The sequence below is a fragment of the Chlorocebus sabaeus genome, chromosome 5, assembly GCF_047675955.1.
Source record: "Chlorocebus sabaeus isolate Y175 chromosome 5, mChlSab1.0.hap1, whole genome shotgun sequence".
NCBI classification, from domain to species: domain Eukaryota; kingdom Metazoa; phylum Chordata; class Mammalia; order Primates; family Cercopithecidae; genus Chlorocebus; species Chlorocebus sabaeus.
The window spans coordinates 65207401-65229209 of record NC_132908.1 but is presented as its reverse complement, the minus strand read 5'-3'; the positions used below and the strand labels follow the sequence as shown (position 1 = coordinate 65229209).

Here is a 21809-nt window from a genome sequence, read left to right as displayed (position 1 = left end):
TACTAAAAAAAATACAAAAAAAAAAACTAGCCGGGCGAGGTGGCGGGCGCCTGTAGTCCCAGCTACTCGGGAGGCTGAGGCAGGAGAATGGCATGAACCCGGGAGGCGGAGCTTGCAGTGAGCCGAGATTGCGCCACTGCACTCCAGCCTGGGCGACCGAGCGAGACTCCGTCTCAAAAAAAAAAAAAAAAGAAGCAAAAAGTACCTTCTCCCAGGAACTGTGACAACCAAGTGTCTCCAGATATTGCTAAATGTCTCCTGGAAGACAAACTTCCCTCTGGCTGAGAACCACTGTTCTAGGATAATTAGTAGGTAAAATAAAATAGCCTGAAATCCGCAAAAAGTTGCTTGGATCTCCTTGCCAGTATAACCTGGGAATGGCATGGGGTACAGCCAGAAAGCCAGGATCTGAAAGTGCAGTGCCTTCAGGGGCCAGGAAACTAACATGAGTGAGCAAAGGCAAGAAAGTCTGGGTATAATACAAGAAGTGGAGGACTACAGTGGATTGGGGAGTCCATACTCCTTTAAAAGGAGCCATAGCCGGCCGGGCGCAGTGGCTCACGCCTGTAATCCCAGCACTTTGGGAGGCTGAGGCAGGCGGATCATGAGGTCAGGCGATAGAGACCATCCTGGCTAACATGGTGAAACCCCGTCTCTACTAAAAATACAAAAAATTAGCCAGACGTGGTGGCGGGCACCTGTTGTCCCAGCTACTCGGGAGGCTGAGGCAGGAGAATGGCATGAACCTGGGAGGTGGAGCTTGCAGTGAGCCGAGATGGTGCCACTGCACTCCAGCCTGGGTGGCAGAGCAAGACTCCATCTCAAAAAAAAAAAAAAGAAAAAGGAGCCACGGCCCTCCACAGCGGCTCACACCTGTAATCCCAACACTTGTAGAGGCTGAGGCGGGAGCATCACTTGAGCCAGGAGTTTGAGACCAGCCTGGGCAACATAGGGATACTCCTTTTAAATAAACAAAAACAAAAACAAAAACAAAAAAATTTTTAAAGGAGCTACAACTACTCAAATCCAGCTCATTGTATCAGGCAGGAATTTGGGTCCAACAATGCCAGAACTTTTGATTTTTCAAGAGAAAAGGCAAGTCCTGATTTTAAATTGTTGGCAAATAATTCAAAATTATTTACAACACCACAAACCAAACAGATCTATCTCTGGGGCCCAAGTCTGGCTCACAGGCCACCAGCTTACAGCCTCTGCCCTAGAGTTGGTTATATACAGACTTCCTGGGCCCTCCCTTCTAGGATGGAACTTTTAAGTGTCTAGAATGGCATGGCTATAATTTGTTTAGGCAGGCTCCCAACCAACAAGCCGGACCCCTCTCATGCCTCAATTTCAAGACTAACTTAATTCTCCTATCCTATCGAAGTCTTACCCTAGATTCAGTGCAGACCTTTGGTTTTTTCCCCCCTAAATAACCTAATTGGTTTTGTGCAATTTATGTCTCCTGAAACCATGTTGTTCCCACTGCTGCCTTTACTCAAGGAAACTCTCTCAGCATATCCTAGCTCTGTAGAAAGTCTGATACTGCAACCTAAGTTCCAAGAAGGTAAGTAAGCTGAACCCTAAAGCCTACCCTTGTCGGAAGAGGATATGGTTTTATGACTTGGCCATTACTATGGCAAGCAAGTTCTTGCCCTCAGGCCTGGATTCTGGAAAAGCCAGTGCTTCTAGGAGAGAAAGCTTGCAGGAATTCAGATCCCCAGGAATCTGGATGAAAGTACATGTTGAATGAAACAGGCTGGCCTGCCCGACTTACAGGCTCACACCTATGATCCCAGCACTCTGGGAGGCCAAGGTGGGCAGATCACTTGAGCTCAGGAATTCGAGACCAGTGTGGCCAATATGGTGAAACCCCCTCTCTACTAAAAATATAAAAATTAGCCAGGAGCTCGCACCTGTAATCCCAGCTACTTGGGAGGCTGAGGCGGAAGAATCACTTGAACCTGGGAGGCGGAGGTGGCAGTGAGCCAAGATTGAGCCACTGCCCTCCAGCCTGGGCAACAAAGCAAGACTCTGTCTCAAAAAATAAAAATGAAAGAGAAAATTGAGGTAGCAATTAGTTAACTCCCCAAGATCAACAGTTGGTCAATGATAAAGCTGAAAATTAAATCCAGTCTGGTATGGGGGCCTGCAATCCTAACCACTATACTATACTGCCTGGAAATTGCTTATGTGTCTTCAAACCATGTTTTCTAAGAGTATTTGATGAAAGAGATTAAATATTAATTTTTTTGAGACAAAGTCTCATTCTGTCACCTAGGCTGGAGTGCAGTGGCATGATCATAGCTCACTGCAACCTTGAATTTCTGGGCTCAAGGGATCCTCCCTCCTCAGGCTCCCGAGTAGCTAGGATTACAGATGCACACCAGGGCCACTGCCACCACGCCTGATTTTTTTTTTTTTTTAGAGGTGGGGTCTTGCTTTGTTGCCCAGGCTGGTCTCAAACTCCTGTGCTCAAGTCATCCTCCCTCCTCAGCCTCCCAAAGTGCTGGAATTACAAGGCATGAGCTACCATGCCCAGCCAATATTAGTTTTTAAAAATTTTTATAAAGCAGTGTACAACCTACAAGAAAAGATGACTTCAAAAGGTACTTATGACTGGGCATGGTGGCTCACGCCTGTAATCCTAGCATTTTGGGAGGCCAAAGCAGGGGGATCACGAGGTCAAGAGATCAAGACTATCCTGACCAATATGATGAAACCCCGTCTCTACCAAAAATACAAAAATTAGCTGGGCGTGGTGGCATGCTCCTGTAGTCCCAGCTACTCAGGAGGCTGCGGCAGGAGAATCTCTTGAACCCGGGAGGCGGAGGTTGCAGTGAGCAGAGATCGTGTGCCACTGCACTCCAGCCTGGGCGACAGAGCAAGACTCCGTCTCAAAAAAGAAAAAAATGATAATAATAATAGATAAGCTGGGCGTGGAGGCTCACACCTATAATCCCATCACTTTGGGAGGCTGGGGTGGGCAGATCACCTGAGGTCAGGAGTTCAAGACCAGCCTGACCAACATGGAGAAACCCTGTCTCTACTAAAAATACAAAATTAGCCAGATGTGGTGGTGAATGCCTGAAATCCCAGTTATTTGGGAGGCTGAGTCAGGAGAATCGCTTGAACCCAGGAGGTAGAGGTTGTGATGAGCCGAGATCATGCCATTATACTCTAGCCTGGGCAGCAAAAGCAAAACTCCATCTCAAAAAAAAAATTTTTTAATTTAAAAATAATACATATGCACACAAAAAATACTAGAAAGTATTTCACCCAAATAGTAACACGAGTACTGTAGGAGGTAAAATCATGGGTGATTCTTAATTTTCTTTTTTCTATTTTTCTGTATTTTTAAAATTATGTATAAAATCTATGTTTTACCTTTTAATTAAAAAATACTACGCTGGGTGCGGTGGCTCACACCTGTAATCCCAGCACTTTGGGAGGCCGAGGCAGGTGGATCATCTGAGGTCAGGAGTTCGAGACCAGCCTGGCTAACATGGTGAAACCCTGTTTCTACTAAAAATACAAAAAATTAGCCAGGTGTGGTAGAGCATGCCTGTAATCCCAGCTACTTGGGAGGCTGAGGCAGGAGAATTGCTTGACTCTAGGAGGCAGAAGTTGCAGTGAGCCAAAATCATGCCATTATACTCTGGCTTGGGCAACAAGAGCGAAACTCCATCTCAAGAAAAAAAAAAAAAAAAACACTAAAAAGTGTTGCTTTTGAAGAGCATTTTATGAAATGGGGAAAAGCTTGTGATACACTAAGTTTAAAAAGCAGAATATAAAATTATAAGCAAAGTATGGTGCCAAGTCTACAAACAAAAGAAAGACACTATCAAACTATTAAAAGTACTCTTCTTGGCTGGGCGCGGTGGCTCACGCCTGTAATCCCAGCACTTTGGGAGGCCAAGGAGGGCGGATCATGAGGTCATGAGATCGAGACCATCCTAGCTAACATAGTGAAACCCCATCTCTACTAAAAATGTACAAAAAAATTAGCTGGGCATGCTGGCAGGTGCCTGTAGTAGTCCTAGCTACTTGGGAGGCTGAGGCAGGAGAATGGCATGAACCCGGGAGGTGGAGCTTGCAGTGAGCTGAGATCACCCCACTGCATTCCAGCCTGGGCGACAGAGCTAGTCTCCATTTCAAAAAAATTAAAAATAAATAAATAAAAGTACTCTTCTCGACCAGCCTGACCAACATGGTGAAACCCCCCCTCTACTAAAAATACAAAAATTAGCTGGGCGTGGTGGCGGGCGCCTGTAATCCCAGCTACTCGGGAGGCTGAGGCAGGAAAATCATTTGAACCCAGGAAGTGGAGGTTGCAGTGAGTCGAGATTGTGCCATTGTACTCCAGCCTGGGCAACAGAGCAAGATTCCATCTCAAAAAAAAAAAGTACTCTTCTTTTGGTGGTAGATTTTGGATGACTTAAGAGTAATTTAATTTTCTAAATAAACATGCTTTGTGAGGCTTTTCTGTTTTGTTTTGTTTTGTTGGAGACAGGGTCTTGCTCTGTCTTGTTGGAGACAGGGTTAGGCTGGAGTGCAGTGGCGTGAACACAGCTCACTGCAGCCTCAACCTCCCAGGCTCAAGAGATCTTCCCATCTCAGCCTCCTGAATTGCTGGGGCCACAGGCACACACCAACATGCCCAGCTAATTTGATTTTTTGTAGAGACAGGGTCTTACCATCTTGCCCAGGATGGTCTCAAATTCCTGAGCTCAAGCAATCCTCCTACCTCAGCCTCCCAAAGTGCTGGGATTACAGGTGTGACCCACCATGCCTGCCTTAATAAATGTATTTTATTATCAGAAAATTACTCCCTTTTTGAGAAAGCTCAGTCAGACCAGAGTCTCCCTAGCCAAAGCCTATCAGACATATAGCTGAGCAGCTGCCTTCTCTGATCCTAAGGGTATCTGTTTCCCTCTCACTATCCTAAGGAATATGGAGCGTTTTCCCTTTAATTTGTCTTTAGCAAATTTTATAAAGTCAAGAGGCATGGGTATTCTACAGTCCTTTATTGCTAACTCCAAGGTACTCTCAGGCTATTTTTAACACTGGATAAACTGCATATACTGCCAATGCTTTTGCAAGCGGAGATGTGGAAAGAACAGAATATTATTAAGTACTTCTGGCAGTACAGTGCTAAGGAACATAGAATTCTGGGCCTTTCTCATTTAAAACACTAGTTCTGCAAGGCTAGGTAAATTCACAGCAATCTTTTCTCCTTACTACCCCGTAAGAGAAAAAGGAAAATCAAGAGGGATCAACTGGGATCTCTCAGGTTCTATCTGCAGAAACTCAAATGTGACTGCAGGCAGAGCTTGTTTACGAAGTCAGTGTAAAGAAGTCTGGTACAGTAGGAAGAAAAGGTGTTTCGTTGTCGACAGTACCTGCTGCTCAGAGCAAGCCACAAAGAGCAGCAGTGGCAGACAGGAAAGGGTCCTGTGGGCCTCAGGTTTAACACCGTAGGACTCCCAGAGTCTAGTGAAGCCTATTTTCTCACTGATGCCTTTAACTGGTTTAAGATGAAAATCTGGGAAATAAAATAATTCTTTTTTTTTTTTTTTTTTTTTTCCCTTCAGCAACAGAATAAAGGCCTCAACACTGGTGGGGTTTTTTCTGGGCTTACAGCTAGCGATGTTGACTTCAACCAAAACAGCTGTCAAGACAAAAGACATGCCCCAACCTGTCACACAGACCACAAAACAGAACAAGGGCAGCCAAGAGAGGAGGAATATGAGGCACCAAAAACCATGAACAGATTCAAACTTCTCCCGTCTCCATCCTTTATGCTTGCTTATCTTTCAGGACCAAATGACTGGTAAAATTACTTCCTCAAAAGGTAAGAAGCCTCCCTCCCCTCCAAAATGCAAAATATGCTATTCAAATATAAAGTATCTTTTTATTTTTTTTGGAGACAGAGTTTTGCTCTTGTTGCCCAGGCTGGAGTACAATGGCGTGATAACTGCTCACCGCAACCTCCGCCTCCTGGGTTCAAGCAATTCTCCTGCCTCAGCCTCCCGAGTAGCTGGGATTACAGGCGTGCACCACCACGCCTGGCTAATTTTGTATTTTAAGTAGAGACAGGGTTTCTCCATGTTGGTCAGGCTGGTCTTGAACTCCCAACCTCAGGTGATTCGCCCACCTCAGCCTCCCAAAGTGCTGGGATTACAGGCATGAGCCACCACACCCAGCCTAAAGTACCATTATTATAGTACCCACCACCCCCCAACATCCTCCCAATCTCAGCCCCCACTTACATACGCAAGCAGCAGCGAGGAGACGGCAGGCCAGGTATGGGGGATCACAGCTGGGGAAGGACGGCTGGATGATGTAGTTGGCGAAGGTGATGGCGATGATGGCCTGACTGGTGGGCTCAACAACTAGCAGTGAGACCCACAGGCGGATGAAGGCAATGAAGCCCCCAAAGGCCTCTAGAATATAAGCGTAACTGGCTCCCGACTTGGTGATGGTGGTCCCCAGCTCTGCATAACAAAGGGCACCCACAACAGAGAAGAGCCCACCAATGGCCCACACAATCAGCGACATCCCATAGGAGGCAGTGTGTACCAGCACACCCTTGGGTGAGACGAAGATCCCTGAGCCGATCATGTTGCCCACCACCAGGCTGACCCCATTCAGCAGGGAGATCTCCTTTTTCAGCTGCATACTTTTGGAGGACCTTTGAGGTGGCGAGCTGACATCTTCTTCCACCTGGGACGGGCTGGTGTTAGGGACAAGATGGTAGGTGGGTGTGGGCCTCCCAGGCTCCCTGGCTTCCATGACAAACAGTTCCTGCACACCTGTGTTTACTGTGGCCTGGCAAAGAATACAAGTATGTCAGTCTAGGGCAGGAGCTGGTGAGGCTCTATTTAGACCAGATTTCCCTGCCCACTTCCTATTTAGGGATAGCATGCCATGCACACAGCCCTAACTACAATAGGCCTGTCTCAGTTCCCACCACAGGACACAGGGAAACAGAAGTGGGCAGACCTTCACTGCTCCCAAGAAAGACACCAGGAGAGCTCGCGCATGATGTGATGACGACTTCCAATGACAAATACCTGTCTTGCAGCCCAGAGTAGGCTGGCATTAAATTTGTCCAATGATTGGATTCTCCCTGAGTTACAGATTTTTGCTCTGTTCTCACCAGCTTAAAACCCACAAACCTGCCCTGCAGAGAAGACCAGAGTCCCTGCACCTGGTACACAGTCGTCACCAGCCTGAAAGGCTTCTCACTGTCCATACCCAGGTAATCCTGCCCACTCACCTCCACCCAAACATAAACTGGGACTTCTGCAATGTCCAGCGAGACATGGAGACGTCTGCAGCTACTCTCAGGCCAGTACAGAACGTGAGGAGGTGGTGGGAAGGGTGAGGAAGACGCTAAGACAGGCTCATATCATCACTGTAGTGACTAGACCAAGGGGAAGTCCCTCATGAAAATACACGCCTGGCCGGGCACAGTGGCTCCCACCTGTAATCTCAGAATGTTGGGAGGCCGAGGCAGGCGGATCACAAGGTCAGGAGATCGAGACCATCCTAGCCAAAATGGTGAAACCCCGTCTCTAGTGAAAATACAAAAATTAGCTGGGCATGGTGACACATACCTGTAATCCCCACTTGAGAGGCTGAGGCAGGAGAATCACTTGAACCAGGGAGTTGGAGGTTGCAGTGAACCAAGGTCCTACCACTGCACTATAGCCTGGTGACAGAGCGAGACTCGGTCTCAAAAAAAAAAAAAAAAATACATGCCTATGTATCACTGTGTCTGCAACACCTACCTTACTCTCTCACATTGCTGCTTGCCCATTCAACATCTTTCTTTTTCCAAAGTATTCAAAAGAGAGGGGTTAGTAATAAGACAGGGTGGAGAAAGGACATCCAGGGGCATCCCAACCCAGGGCTAATTTGCCATTGGCGTATTTGCTTTCTTCCGCAGCATGCCCCTCGTGTTGGATTCCACATTAACCTACCTAGGAAGGACCCAGAATCTATCAAAGGAAAATCAGCACCTTCTTGACCCTGCACCCAGCGTGACCTTCTCCCTCCCTCAACTCCTATGCCAGTCACACTTCCGATCCCTTGATCCCATCTCATCTTCAGAAGAAATCTGGTGGGCCATTTGATTCCCACCCACGAATTAGTCCTTTAAGGTCACGGAGATAACCTCCAAGAATCAGCAATAGGAACAGGATTAGCAAGCACATCATCTTTCCAGAAGCCTCTTATCTATTCAACAAATGTGTATGTGATGTGCCAAACCTGGCCTCATGGAGCTCAGAGCAAGGAAACCACAGTCAAGGGTGAGTAGTTCTTAGGGAAAATGCTGATCTCCACAGCTGCCACCCAAAACTCCTGCCTTCCCTATCCCAAACCCCTTCAAGTCTGGACCTGAGCCCAAGTGAAAAGGCCCCTCCCAGGCCCCAGTCAAGCCTTCCCCCAGTCCCAGGAGTGCCTACCTCTGCTTCAGTGAGTCTGAGCTTTAAGGCAGCACCACTTTTGCTCTCTCTCTGGCACCAAGTCATGCAGGTTTCCCTACAGAGGCACGTGGAAACATACTTGTTTTCATGTGCCTGTCAGGTGAGCTCCGGCATCCATTAGAACAAAACCAGTAAACAACTGGGGAGCCTATAGTCTCACATAAGAGTCAGGTGCAGAGAGACCTAGGATGCCTTTTCTACCCAAGTCAACATGGAGACCAGCAGAGAAATCTGACCCCAGTGACCAATACAGCTCCCCCTATTCCATCAGACTCTAGCTAGGAGGAGGGATTGGGGTTACTAGGTATTCCCTTTGTATTCATAAAACCTGGCACTGGTGATGCCGATATGGCTTTATCAGGTTTGTCAGATACACTGGTGAAACTACCCAGTGGCCTTATTTGGAGAGATGGGGCACAGTCACAGCCCCACAAGACCTCATGCCTAGGATTTCAGTCGCAGCACCTGAATGAAAGACAAGGTTCCTGCTGGAAGGTTAAGGACTCCTTCTGCCAAGGAGAGTATCAGAATCATACATAACTGAAGGCAGATAAGACTTCTTTCTCTTTCAATCTCTCTCTCTCTTTTTTATTCAAGAGACAGGGTCTCACTTTGTCGCCCAGGCTGGAGTGCAATCATGCAATCGTAGCTCACTGCAGCCTCCAACTCCTAGGCTCAAGCAGTCCTCTATCTCGGCTCCTGAGTAGCTAGGACTACAGTTGCTCGCCACCATGCCCAGCTATTTTTTTTTTTTAATTTGTTTGTAGAGACAGTGTTTCACTATGTTGCCCAGGCTGGTCTTGAACTCCTGGCCTCAACTGATCCTCCTACCTTGGCCTCCTGAAGTGCTCACATTACAGGTGTGAGCCACCATGCCAGGCTTCGTTCTCTTCATTCAGTAACAAAATGCATGCTGGGTGCAGTGGCTCACACCTGTAATCCCAGCACTTTGGGAGGCTGAGGCAGGTGGATCACAAGTCTAAGAGATTGAGACCATCCTGGTCAACATGGTGAAACCCCGTCTCTACTAAAAATACAAAAAAAATTTAGCTGGGCATGATGGCATGCACTTGTAGTCCCAGCTACTCAGGAGGCTGAGGCAGGAGAATCACCTGAACCTGGGAGGCAGAGGTTGCAGTGAGCCGAGATAGCACCACTGCACTCCAGTCTGGTGACAGAGCAAGACTCTGTCTCAAAAAGAAAGAAAGAAAGAGAGAGAGAGAGGAAGGAAGAGAAAGAAAAGAAAAATGCAATTGTTCTCAAGAGCCTGTCCTTGGCAAAAGTAATTAAAGTTCCTACCTGTTTGCTAAACACCCAAGAGCAAACTTGTGATGTAACCCTAGCAGGTCCCAAGAGCACGTGACTAAGTCCTAGGCTGGCTTGGCCACACATACAACCTCAAGGCCATCCCTTACCTCCTCCCCATATCTAAACTTCACCTTGGCAGGGCACAGTGGTGCACACCAATAATCCCAGCACTTTGGGAGGCCAAAGCAGGTGGATCACTTGAGCCCAGGAGACCAGCCTGGGCAATGGCAAAACCCTGTCTACACCACAAAACTACAAAAGTTAGCTGGGCATGGTGGCACACACCTGTAGTCTTAGTTACTCAGGAGGCTGAAGTGGGAGGATCACCTGAGCCCAAGAAGGTTGAGGCTGCAGTGAGCCATGATCACACCACTGCATTCCCACCTGGGTGACAGAGAGAGACCCTGTCTCAAAAAACAAACAACAAAAATTACAAATAAAATGGGGCCAGACATGATGGCTCACGCCTGTAATCCTAGTACTTTGGGAGACCAAGGCCGGAGGATTGCCTGAAGCCAGGAGTTCAAGAGTAGCCTGGGCAACATAGGAAGGCTCCATCTCTACAAAAAAATGAAATAAGAAAAAACTAGGCCAGGGACAGTGGTCCACACCTGTAATCCAGCACTTTGGGAGGCTGAGGCAAGAGGATTGCTTGAGCCTGGGAGTCCGAGACCAGCCCAGACAACATGGCAAGACTCCATCTCTACAAAAATACAAAAATTAGCTGGGCACAGTGGCACACGCCAGCTACTTGGGAGGCTAAGGTGGGAGTATCTCTTGAGCCAAAGTAGTCAGGGCTGCGGTGAGCCATTATCACGCCACTGCATTCCAGCCTGGGCAACAGAGCAAGACTCTGTTTCAAAAAACAAAAAAATCTAGTATAAAATGGAAAGTCCTCAACTTCCACCTTCCACTCAGGATGCATAGCACCATTCCCACTCCAGTGACAAACCATACTTTTTCTTGGAGCCATCAGAAAGCTGAAGTTACAGGGCAACCAACTAGATTGAAATTCATGGGGCCGGGCACGGTGGCTCACACCTGTAATCCCAGCACTTTGGGAGGCTGAGGCGGGTGGATCATGAGGTCAGGAGATCAAGACCATCCTAACTAACACGGTGAAACCCCGTCTCTACTAAAAATACAAAAAATTAGCTGAGCGTGGTGGTGGGCGCCTGTAGTCCCAGCTACTCGGGAGGCTGAGGCAGGAGAATGGTGTGAACTTGGGAGGCGGAGCTTGCAGTGAGCAGAGATCGTGCCACTGCACTCCAGCCTGGGGGACAGAGCCAGACTCCATCTCAAAAAAAAAAAAAAAAAAAAAAAGAAAGAAACTGATGGAAAGATGGCCACCTCCAAGGAGATAGAGAGATACAAGGTCTGGCTCACCTGTGGCAGTGGGAGAAAGATGAGACAACCATTTAGGTGAGTCAGAAGAATTCAGGTAAATTTTTTTAAAAATTACCAAATGTCAAATGTGGGTCAGGAAGAGCCACAGACACTCAGGTTTTTTCCATAGACCTCAGTGGGTACTCATAAGAAATACTGGGCAGGTAACCTGAGAAAACCTCTCTTGGTAGTGCTGGCTTATGGGAGGGAAAATACAAAGGCCAACCTATACCCTTCTTCTCTAAAGAATAAATACCGCTGGGCGCGGTGGCTCAAGCCTATAATCCCAGCACTTTGGGAGGCCGAGACGGGCGGATCACGAGGTCAGGAGATCGAGACCATCCTGGTTAATACGGTGAAACCCTGTCTCTACTAAAAAGTACAAAAAACTAGCCGGGCGAGGTGGCGGGCGCCTGTAGTCCCAGCTACTTGGGAGGCTGAGGGAGGAGAATGGCGTGAACCCGGGAGGCGGAGCTTGCAGTGAGCTGAGATCTGGCCACTGCACTCAAGCCTGGGCGATAGAGCAAGACTCCGTCTCAAAAAAAAAAAAAAAAAGAATAAATACCATAAACCCCTGGGAAAGGGCAGCAAACTCTGTCACTCCTGAGGCAGCTGGGGCAGGATAAAAACAAAAACAAAAACAAAATAAAACAAAACAAGACTCTATGCCTGGAGGAGGGGTAGGAAATTCTGGGCAAGACCACTGGAGGTGCTTTCTCCTGGGAAAAGGGCAGGAGCACCCAGAAAGATCCACTCCCAAGACCCAGGGAAACAAACAGGGCCTGCCTAAGACTGAGGCTGAACCAGGACAACAGAGAAATCCCCACTCCCTACCACCAGGTTAGCAAGCACCCAGGAACAAGCAACAGTAGTCTACCACTGAGACTGTGTACTGAGGCATAGGTGCACAGAGAAATCCTAAAGCTGAGGGTGGCTGGACGCAGTGGCTTACACCTGTAATCTCCGGGGGCTAAGGCTGGAGGAACTTGAGGTCAAGAGTTCGAGACCAGCCTGGGCAACATAGCAAGACCCCATCTCTAAAAAAAAAAAAATTAAAAAGTAGCCAGGCATGATGGCACACGCCTGTAGCCCCAGCTATTTACTCAGAAGGCTAAGAGGTAAGTTTGAGCTCAGGAGTTGGAGGCTGCAGTGAACCATGATGGCACTACTGGCACTCCAGTCTGGGTGACAGAGTGAGATGACTGAGTAAGACCTTTTTTTTTCTTTTTTTTTCTTTCTTTTTTTTTTGAGACAGAGTCTTGCTTTGTCACGCAGGCTGGAGTACAGTGGTACGATCTCGGCTCACTGTAACCTCTGCCTCCTGGGTTCAAGGGATTCTCCTGCCTCAGCCTCCAGAGTAGCTGGGACTACAGGTGTGCACTACCATGCCTGGCTAATAAGCTGAGGGTATGGATGGAGGATAACCACTGAGAAAAAGCCTCCCTCCAGCAAACCAACCATAAGCTGGCAAGGAAACACGAGAAGAATTTGAAGCCACGGGTGCACCTAACGTAACCATAGCAACAATAACACCCAAACACAACTGTCTCCTGACTAGGAGTTCAAACTCCCATAAAAACAGTCTAGCAAAGAAAAGCTGTACCCAGTTCCCAAAATAAATGCTATATACCTCAGTCTCTACTGCTCCACGTACCATATCTGGCAATCAATAACAAGTTACAAGCAACATTAAAAAAGCAAGAAAAACAACCCACTATCAAGAGCTAAAGTAATCAATAGGACCAGACTTAGAGATGACCCAGATAATGAAAACATCAAACAATGAATTTAAAATGATTGTGTTTGATACATTAAAGACTCTACTGAAAATGTTGAACAGCATGAGGAAACAAATGTGGAACTTTAGCAGTGAGATGAAAACCAAAAGGGTTAAAATGGAAAAAGTGAAAAAATAGAACAGAACATCAAGCTGTGGGGCAATACCAAATAGCCTAGGTAAATATTTTTTAAATATATATTTTTGTGTTTTTGTTTTTTGTTTTTTTTTTTTTGAGACAGAGTCTCGCTTTGTCGCCCAGGTTGGAGTGCTGTGGCGCAATCTCGGCTCACTGCAATCTCTGTCTCCCAGGTTCAAGCAATTCTCCTGCCGCAGCCTCCTAAGTAGCTGGGATTACAGGCGTGAGCCACCGCGCCCAGCCCTTTTTTTTTTTTTTTTTTTTTTAGACGGAGATTCGCTCGTTGCCCAGGCTGGAGTGTGGTGGCTCGATCTCAGCTCACCGCAACCTCCGCCTCCCAAGTTCAAACAATTCTCCTGCCTCAGCCTCCTGAGTAGCTGGGATTACAGGCACATGTCCCCACACCCAGCTAATTTTTATATTTTTAATAGAGACGGGGTTTCACCACGTTGGCCAGAATGGTCTTGATCTCTTGACCTCGTGATCCGCTCGCCTCGGCCTCCCAAAGTGCTGGGATTACAGGTGAAAGCGATGATGTCCGGCCCCGGCTAATTTTGTATTTTTAGTGGAGACAAGGTTTCTCCATGTTGGTGAGGCTGGTCTCGAACTCCTGACCTCAGGTAATCTGCCCACCTCGACTTCCCAAAGTGCTGGGATTACAGGCGTGCGCCACCGTGCCCAACCACATTTTTGCTCATTTTTAATAACTTTAGAATATAACTGACCACCCAAGACAAAAATAGTAGTAATGTATTATGGGATTATAGCATATTTAAATGTAAAAATGTCAAGCCGGGCACGGTGGCCCACACCTATAATCTTTGCACTTTGGGAGGCTGAGGCAGGGGGAATCATTTGAGCCCAGGAGTTTGAGACCAGCCTGGGCAACACAGCAAGACCCTGTCTCTACAAAAAATACAAAAATTAGCCAGGCATGGTGACGCACGCCTGTAGTCCCAGCTACTCAGGAGGCTAAGACAGGATGATCCCTTGAACCCAGGAGTCAGAGGTTGCACTGAGCTGAGAGATCGCATCACTGCACTCCAGCCTGGGCACTTGAGTGAGACTTGGTCTCTAAAAAAACAAGTGAAATGTCTGGCCAGTCAGTGGGAGGCCAAAAAAGGGAGGGAGGATCACTTGAGGCTGAGTTCCAGACCAGCCTGGGCCACATAGGAAGACCTCTGTCTCTACAAAAGGAAGGAAAGAAAGAAGGAGGGAAGGAGGGAAGGAAAGAAGGAGGGAAGAGGAGGGAAGAGGGAAGGAGGCAAGAAGGGAAGAAGGGAGGAAGGAAGGTGAACTGGCTGTATTAACATCAGACATTTTCTGTCACAGTACTTATTCTTCAGGTAACAATTGATAAAGAAGAATAAATAATGGCAAAAGCTACTAAGACTTGGTTTTGAAGGAATTTGCATTTAATTAATCACAACAGTAGCTACATACATTCCAAAAACAGCAGTGCCTACCTGTGTGAGACGCGTTGTCTATCCTGTCCCCAGAGTAGATCTGCAGACCCTCTGCAACAATGGAATGAAAACCGCTGATTCAAAAGGCCAATAATTAAGACATTACCTCCAGCTAGGCATTATGACAGAGTCATCAAAATTCTACCAGATCACCCTCCTGAATTGGCTATCCTTTCCCTCAACTTTTATCCAATTCATAAGAGAAATTGCTACTTCCAATTAGTTACAGGTGCAATGAAAAAAAAGAGAGAAATTGGTATGTGAGGATCACACACAATATCAATCTCTCTCAGCCTGGGTAACATGGCAAAATCCCATCTCTACCAAAAAAAAACCCACAAAATATTAGGCTGGGTGCAGTAGCTCAAGTCTGTAATCCCAGCACTTTGAGAGGCCAAGGTAAGAGGATGGCTTGAGGCCAGAAGTTTGAGACCAACCTGGGCAACACAGCAAAAACAAAAAAAAATTTTTTTTTTTGAGACAGAATTCTGCTCTTGTTGCCCAGGCTGGAGTGCAATGACGCGATTTTGGCTCACTGCAACCTCCGCCTCCTGGGTTCAAGCGATTCTCCTGCCTCAGCCTTCTGAGTAGCTGGGATTACAGGCCTGCGCCACCATGCCTGGCTAATTTTTTGTATTTAGTAGAGACGGGGTTTCACCATGTTGGTCAGGTTGGTCTTGGACTCCTGGGACCTCAGGAGATCCGCCTGCCTCGGCTTCCCAAAGTGCTAGGATTACAGGCATGAGCCACCGCGCCCAGCCAACAAAAAAATTAAAAAAATTTTTTTTAATTCCTGCAGTCTCCTGCAGCAGGTAATAAAGGAATTTAACAGACTACTAAAATTTCCCCATGAAAATTTAACCACGAAACTGCCACAAGCAATTTTTGGAATAAATGAATTTATCACAATTCAATTACCTCAGAAAATGATAGGATGCAATGGGAGAAGCTCAATTACAAAGGAAGTTTTACAAACTGGATTTGAAACCAAAATTTTTATAATGAATAAAGGAAAAAATGCTATTGAGAATGTTTGGAAAAACTCAAAACCATTTTTACTGTGTACTCTCACACCACAACAATCAACACAGAAGAGTTCTGTGACCAAATGCGGGGGGGAGGGTTCCCCACTAACAAGCAATCATATCTCCCCAGGGACACCAGCTGAGTGTCCTCCAGTTCAATCCCAACACTATCTACCTGCAAACAGCATCAGATCCCACAGCGGAAGGGCTCAGTCGCACAGACTGCCCCTCCCCCACAAGATACCTGGCACAAATCCAGGCCTCCTGAACTTCTGACCGAACTGTTTGAAGTTGGGGCTCCCAAGACCCCTCTTTCAGTTCAATTATTTTGCTAGAACGGCTCACAGAACTCAGAGAAACACTTACTTACATTTACTGGTATATTATAAAGGATGTTACAAAGGATACAGATGAAGAGGTTTGCAGAGCCAGGAAGGGGGAAGGGTCACAGACTTTCCTTGTCCTCCTAGGGAGAAGTACCATCCAGGAACCTCCACGTGTCCAGCTATCCGGAAGCTTCCCAAACCCCCGGCCTCTTGGGTTTTTATGCAGGCTTCATTACATAGGCATGAGTGATTAAGCCACTGGCCATTGGTGATCAACTTAACCTCACCCTCCTCCTTCTCCCCTCCCCCGAGGTTGGGGGTAGGGCTCAAAGTCCCAACCCTCTAATCCTGACTTGGTCTTTCCAGTGACCAGTCCCCATCCTGAAGCTCTCCAGGGGCTGCCAGCCACCAGTCATCAGCATACAAAAATACATTACTTTGGTCTTTCTAAGTATTTTAGGAGTTGTATGCTAGGAAATAGGCTGAAGACCAAAAAATATTTTGCTGTATCACAGAGAAATACATCAAAATATTTTTATTTCCCCCTCTGGTTGAATCAAAATCTTAACTATGATGAAAACACAGAAGACTTTTTCTTATAAAACTCTATGAGTTATGGCCGGGCGCAGTGTCTCACGCCTGTAATCCCAGCATTTTGGGAGGCTGAGGCGGGTGGATCGCCTGAGGTCAGGAGTTCAGGACCAGCCTGGCCAACACAGTGAAAACCCGTCTGTGCTAGAAATATAAAAAATTGTCCAGGCATGATGGTGGGCGCCTATAATCCCAGCTACTCGGGAGGCTGAGGCAGGAGAATCACTTGAGCCTGGGAGGTGGAGGTTGCAGTGATCCGAGATTGCACCATTGCACTCCAGCCTGGGCAACAAGAGCAAAACTCCGTCTCAAAAAAAAAAAAAAAAAAAAATCCACCACAATTGGGAGGCCGAGGCGGGCAGATTACCTGAGCTCAGGAGTTCGTGACCAGCCTGGCCAACATGGTGAAGCCCCGTCTCTACTAAAAATACAATAATTAGCTGGGCATGGTGGCAGGCGCCTGTAATCCCAGCTGCTTGGGAGGCTGAGGCAGAAGAATCGCTTGAACCCGGGAGGCGGAGGTTGCAGTGAGCAGAGATCACGCCACTGCACCCCAGCCTGGGTGACAGAATGATACTCTGTCTCCAAAAAGAAAAAAAAGAAAAAACCCACCCAATTACGCTTTAGAAAGAGTTGTAATATAAATAAATATATAATTTATTTTTATAATAAAGTGTTATTTAACATGTAATACTAAAGAATTGTTAATTATGTGTAAGCCATTCTCTTTACTAGTATTGTGTTCATACTGTATACAAATAAGTAAAAACTCTTTGTAAATCACACAAACAAAAGAAAAGACAGCGCAACAATATTCACCTGTCAAGAAATACGTGAACATCACACTTTCATAAGCCACCTCCTCATAAATGGGTCCAATACTGAGAAGGAAATGAAGTCCCCGCAGCAAGGCCTAATTTCACTTGTCTGCCTTGGCCACATAAACTCTGCAACAAAGAGTGGGAGGGAACTGATCAAAAAATGAACCCTTTTAACCTGAGAAAGCTGATTTAAAAATATATGTATATGTATATTTATGTAATTTTTAAAAATTAACCAAGAAAGCAGCAGAATGATATTTCCTTGTAAAATCTAAATTTTACATGCCCGGCAGGGGCAGTCCTAATTACTGGCAGGTTCCATGACACCCACAGGGTGGGTATAACTGAAGCAGTCAGTCCAAACCTGTCAGAGAACTGGCCTTGTCACATTAAATCATGCATGTCTAGGCAGCTCTGGGGCCCCAGGTCCCGTGGGCACCATTTGCATAACTTTTTTCTTTTTTTTTTTGGAGACAGAGTCTCACTCTGTCGCCCAGGCTACAGTGCAATGGCGCACTCTTGGCTCACTGCAACCTCTGCCTCCTGGGTTCAAGCCATTCTCCTGCCTCAGCCTCCCGAGTAGCTGGGACTACAGGCACCCCCCACCACGCCCGGCTCATCTTTTATATTTTTAGTAGAGACGGGATTTCACTGTGTTAGCCAGAATGGTCTCGATCTCCTGAACTCATGATCCGCCCACCTCGGCCTCCCAAAGTGCTGGGATTACAGGCCTGAGCCACTGTGCCCGCCTGGCCTGCATAACTTTTTTAGAAACTAATCTACATCCAAGAGATTACAGCAGGAAACACAAAGGTCAGCAAATTTCTACTACTAAGAAGTTCCAGGGAGATGGGGATCATAAAACTGGTATATGCCATAAAAATACATCCATGGCCAAATAGGGAAGGAGGATAAGGAGAGGAAGAGAGGAGAAAATCAGGCTGGTGGTTTTCCACACACTTGCCAGGAAAATAAACTCCAGTGTAACGACTTAAATGACGATCTGAGATCAAAGCTGGGAAGCAAAAGCCATCTGCACAGCACACACGGGACCTGAGTAATGCAGGTGGCCTGGGCAGGTCCCCAAAGGGCCTCACCGCCACCAAAAAGAGGTGGAACTGATATCAGGAAGCAGTTACAGCCTTTCAAGTCTGCTCCTCCCAGATCTGAAATCTGGGAACAGCTTTGAGAGATAAGCTCCCGATGGCTGGGCACTGAACTGCCGCCCTGCGAACTGAGCTGGCCCTGGTTTTTTCCCCCATCAAGGGCAGAGACTGAATTCTTTTTAACTGTGTCACCAAGCCCAGGGCATACAAGAGGTACTCAAAAACGTGTTCGCCGACACCCTGATTCCTATTTATACTGACCATTACACAACATGTTTGCTTAGAGCCCAGCAAAGAATTTTCAGAATGTTTCACGTCTATCTCCCCACATTCAGGACGAGAGATAGTCACACAAGATGACAGGCTATGGGGACGCTCAAAAGAGCCATAATCACCGGGGCCACGTGGGTTCCCCAGCGCCAGCAGCCCAACGCTCCAGGCCCCAACACGCCGCAAAACCTTGCGGCATTCTCTAAAGTAAATGGACTGATTTTAAAATGATAATCGTCATTCTTGCGACAGCCCCAGGAAGCCTGGCTCCTGCAGTCCTGAGCCCGCATCTTTCTCCGCCCCACCGCGGCCGCCACACAGCACAGGTTCTCTGTCCTGCAGTCGGAAGCGCAGTCACAGTCCCACTCAGGGTCACCGTCGCACAGTCTCACGCTCGCAGCGCGGCCCGCACACACAGAGTCCCTGTCACCCTGGTACTTGGGGTTTCCCTCTCCGCACACACCCCCGGTCTCCCTCACAACTCGCCGGGTCGCCAGCACACTCCAAGACTGGTTCTCTCGCGGTCACCATCAGCCTCCGGGGCTCGCACCCATACAGCATTTCTCCCACACTCGGCCCTCACGCTCGAGGTCCCTCGCTCCTCGTGTAGCCACCCCTCAGCCGCAGCGCCTCTCGCGCGGCCCCGACCGGCCAGCCCCGCGCCGTTTCTGGGCCGCATCCCGCTCCCGACGGCGGTGGCCAAGACCTAGAGGGTTCGGCTTCCACAGAATGCGGCCCGGCCCCGGCCCCGCTCCCCGCGCGCCCGCCCATGGCCCGGCCCGTTACCTCCCAGTGGCCCGGCGCCGCCAGGATGCTCGGTCGCGCCGCCGTCGCCGCGGCCGCTCAGGCCCCGCCCCGCCACGTCACCCGCCACCGGATCGCGACAGCGCGCGCCGCGTCGGGACACAGTTCCGTGCGGGGCCAGCTGGCGGCGGCGCTTCCAGGCCCCCGTGGCCGCCACGTCCTGGCCGGTACGGGGTCCTCTGGCCCAGACCGTGAGCGTGGACGCCCGACAGCCCCCAGTGGCCTCGCCAGGGCCGGCGCAGCCCGTGACCTGGGCCCGGCCACCCTCGCCGCCCTGGAGTTAGATGGGGCCTCCGGGGGCTTCCACACCGGGACATTCCCGCGGGGAGCTCTCATCGGCCCCCGCACCCTGTTCCTATCTCGCCCTTGACCTGGGCCCGGCGCCCAGGGCGCCCCCTACAGCTCACACAGGGATCCAAACGGCCTCCGCCGCCGCCGGGCCACTGCCACCCTGCGTCTAGGAACCCCGAGAAGACACACACTCTGGGGACTTGTCCAAACACATGCACAGCTCAGACTCGCATCCCTTGAGGCCCCCACACCCACAAAGAAACTGCAGCCTCCCTTGGCCAACCCCAGACCTCCCTGGGGCTCTGTCCTCATCTTCCCAAGAGAGCTGCCACCCCTCTTGGGGGAGCTGCACCTCCTGCCCACTTCTCCTCCGTTTGCTCCTCCATCTTCCTCTCGGGTTCCTTTTCCTCTAGTGTTTCTGGGGCTCTCTTGTCTAGAGCCTCCTGACCTCATGGGCCCCTGAGCCCTCCACCGAAATTTCCTGTCAACACCTCAAGCACTGACTTGGTCCAGGGCCCTGGAGTCTTTTCCCCCAACCTTATGACCACAAGTGCACGTCCTCTGGTTCCAGACCATACCCAAGACCCTGCTCCCTGCCACCCAGTGACAGGGACCCAGCCAGAGATGGGTAGCACCTCAGACCCTTCCTCCCCACTCCTCCCACAGCCTACACCCTGCTTTCTTCTCCCCAGCCACAGTGTCTTCCCAATCCCTTTCCTCCTCCCCTTAACCCATCTCCACAGAGTAGGGGATGCTCCTAAATTACAGATTGCGATGACTTTGTATCTCCCCTGCCTTAAAACCCTTCCATTCTCCTCTCTGCAGGCCTGGATGACAATGCTTGAGGAGCCCTCGCTGGTGCTGCCCTCCTGCCCTCTGCTTGGAACACCTCCCGTGTCAGTGAGTGGACATATATATTTGGATCAATCGAGCTGCACCCTTTGCCTCCCAGATCAGTTCCTCCAGCCTCCCTGGCTGGGCAGAAGTACGACTCTGGACACTTGTGTCAGCACCCAGGCACTTGTCCCTGCCACAGCTTCATATAAGGTATGCCGGCTCAGCTGGGCCTGGTGGCTCACACCTGTAATCCCAGAACTTTGGGAGGCTGAGTCAGGCGGATCACCTGAGGTTGGGAGTTCGAGACCAGCCTGACCAACATGGAGAAACCCCGTCTCTACTAAAAATACAAAATTAGCCTATTGTGGTGGCACATGCCTGTAATTGCAGCTACTTGGGAGACTGAGGCAGGAGAATCGCTTTAACCTGGGAGGCAGAGGTTGCAGTAAGCCGAGATCGCGCCATCGCACTCCAGCCTGGGCGATAAAGAGTGAAACTCCATCTCAAAAAAAAAAAGGAAACAAAAAAAACATATGCCGGCTCCCTCTGGCTTTGCAGTCTCACACCCAGTTACCTAGCCCATCAGCTAAAAGCCCCATGTACACCACACCCTGAATCAGATGTTCTCTAACACCATCAGTGTTCCTCAGGACCACCCTGCAAGATACATTTATTTGTAACCATTCTTTTCTTTTGCATTCAGAGATCTGTTGCCCAGGCTGGAGTGCAATGGCTATTCACAATAGCTCACTGCAGCCTCGAACTCCTGGTTTCAAGCGATCTTCCTGCCTCAGCTTCCTACTTGGGACTACAGATTTATTTTTATTTCATCTTTTTTTTTTTTTTTTTTGAGACGGAGTCTCGCTCTGTCGCCCAGGCTGGAGCACAGTGGCACGATCTCGGCTCACTGCAAGCTCCGCCTCCCGGGTTCACGCCATTCTCCTGCCTCAGCCTCCCGAATAGCTGGGACTACAGATGCCCGCCACCATGCCTGGCTAATTTTTTGTATTTTTAGTAGAGACGGTGTTTCACCGCGTTAGCCAGGATGGTCTCGATCTCCTGACCTCGTGATCCGCCCGCCTCGGCCTCCCAAAGTGTTGGGATTACAGGCGTGAGCCACCGCGCCCGGCCTTTTTGTTGTTGTTGTTTTTTTTTTTAAGATCTAGCTCA

At 48.7% G+C, this 21809-nt stretch overlaps 1 protein-coding gene across 24 annotated transcripts in view; it reads right to left on the bottom strand.

The window, feature by feature from the left end:
• The window catches only part of SLC7A6 (solute carrier family 7 member 6), a 41474-nt gene extending 21626 nt beyond the window's left edge, over positions 1 to 19848 (bottom strand). For 2 of the 24 annotated variants that reach the window (XR_005243820.2, XM_038007978.2), the window contains exons 1-5: positions 19494 to 19847; positions 17330 to 17457; positions 14569 to 14619; positions 7620 to 7714; positions 6270 to 6828 (exon numbers count right to left, since the gene is read on the bottom strand). Coding sequence is in view for 23 of the 24 variants with exons in the window: in XM_038007978.2 (XP_037863906.2) it covers positions 6270 to 6828; positions 7620 to 7714; positions 14569 to 14619; positions 17330 to 17351 (727 nt within the window). In the remaining variant the exon portion in view is untranslated. Of the gene's footprint in view, positions 1 to 6269; positions 6829 to 7486; positions 7578 to 7619; positions 7738 to 8471; positions 8548 to 14568; positions 14620 to 15486; positions 15544 to 15963; positions 16147 to 17329; positions 17458 to 19170; positions 19457 to 19493 lie in introns of those variants that run through there. The other 22 variants (XM_038007984.2, XM_038007983.2, XM_038007993.2 and 19 more) reach the window with 22 other exon arrangements.
• Between the last annotated feature and the right edge of the window lie 1961 nt (positions 19849 to 21809).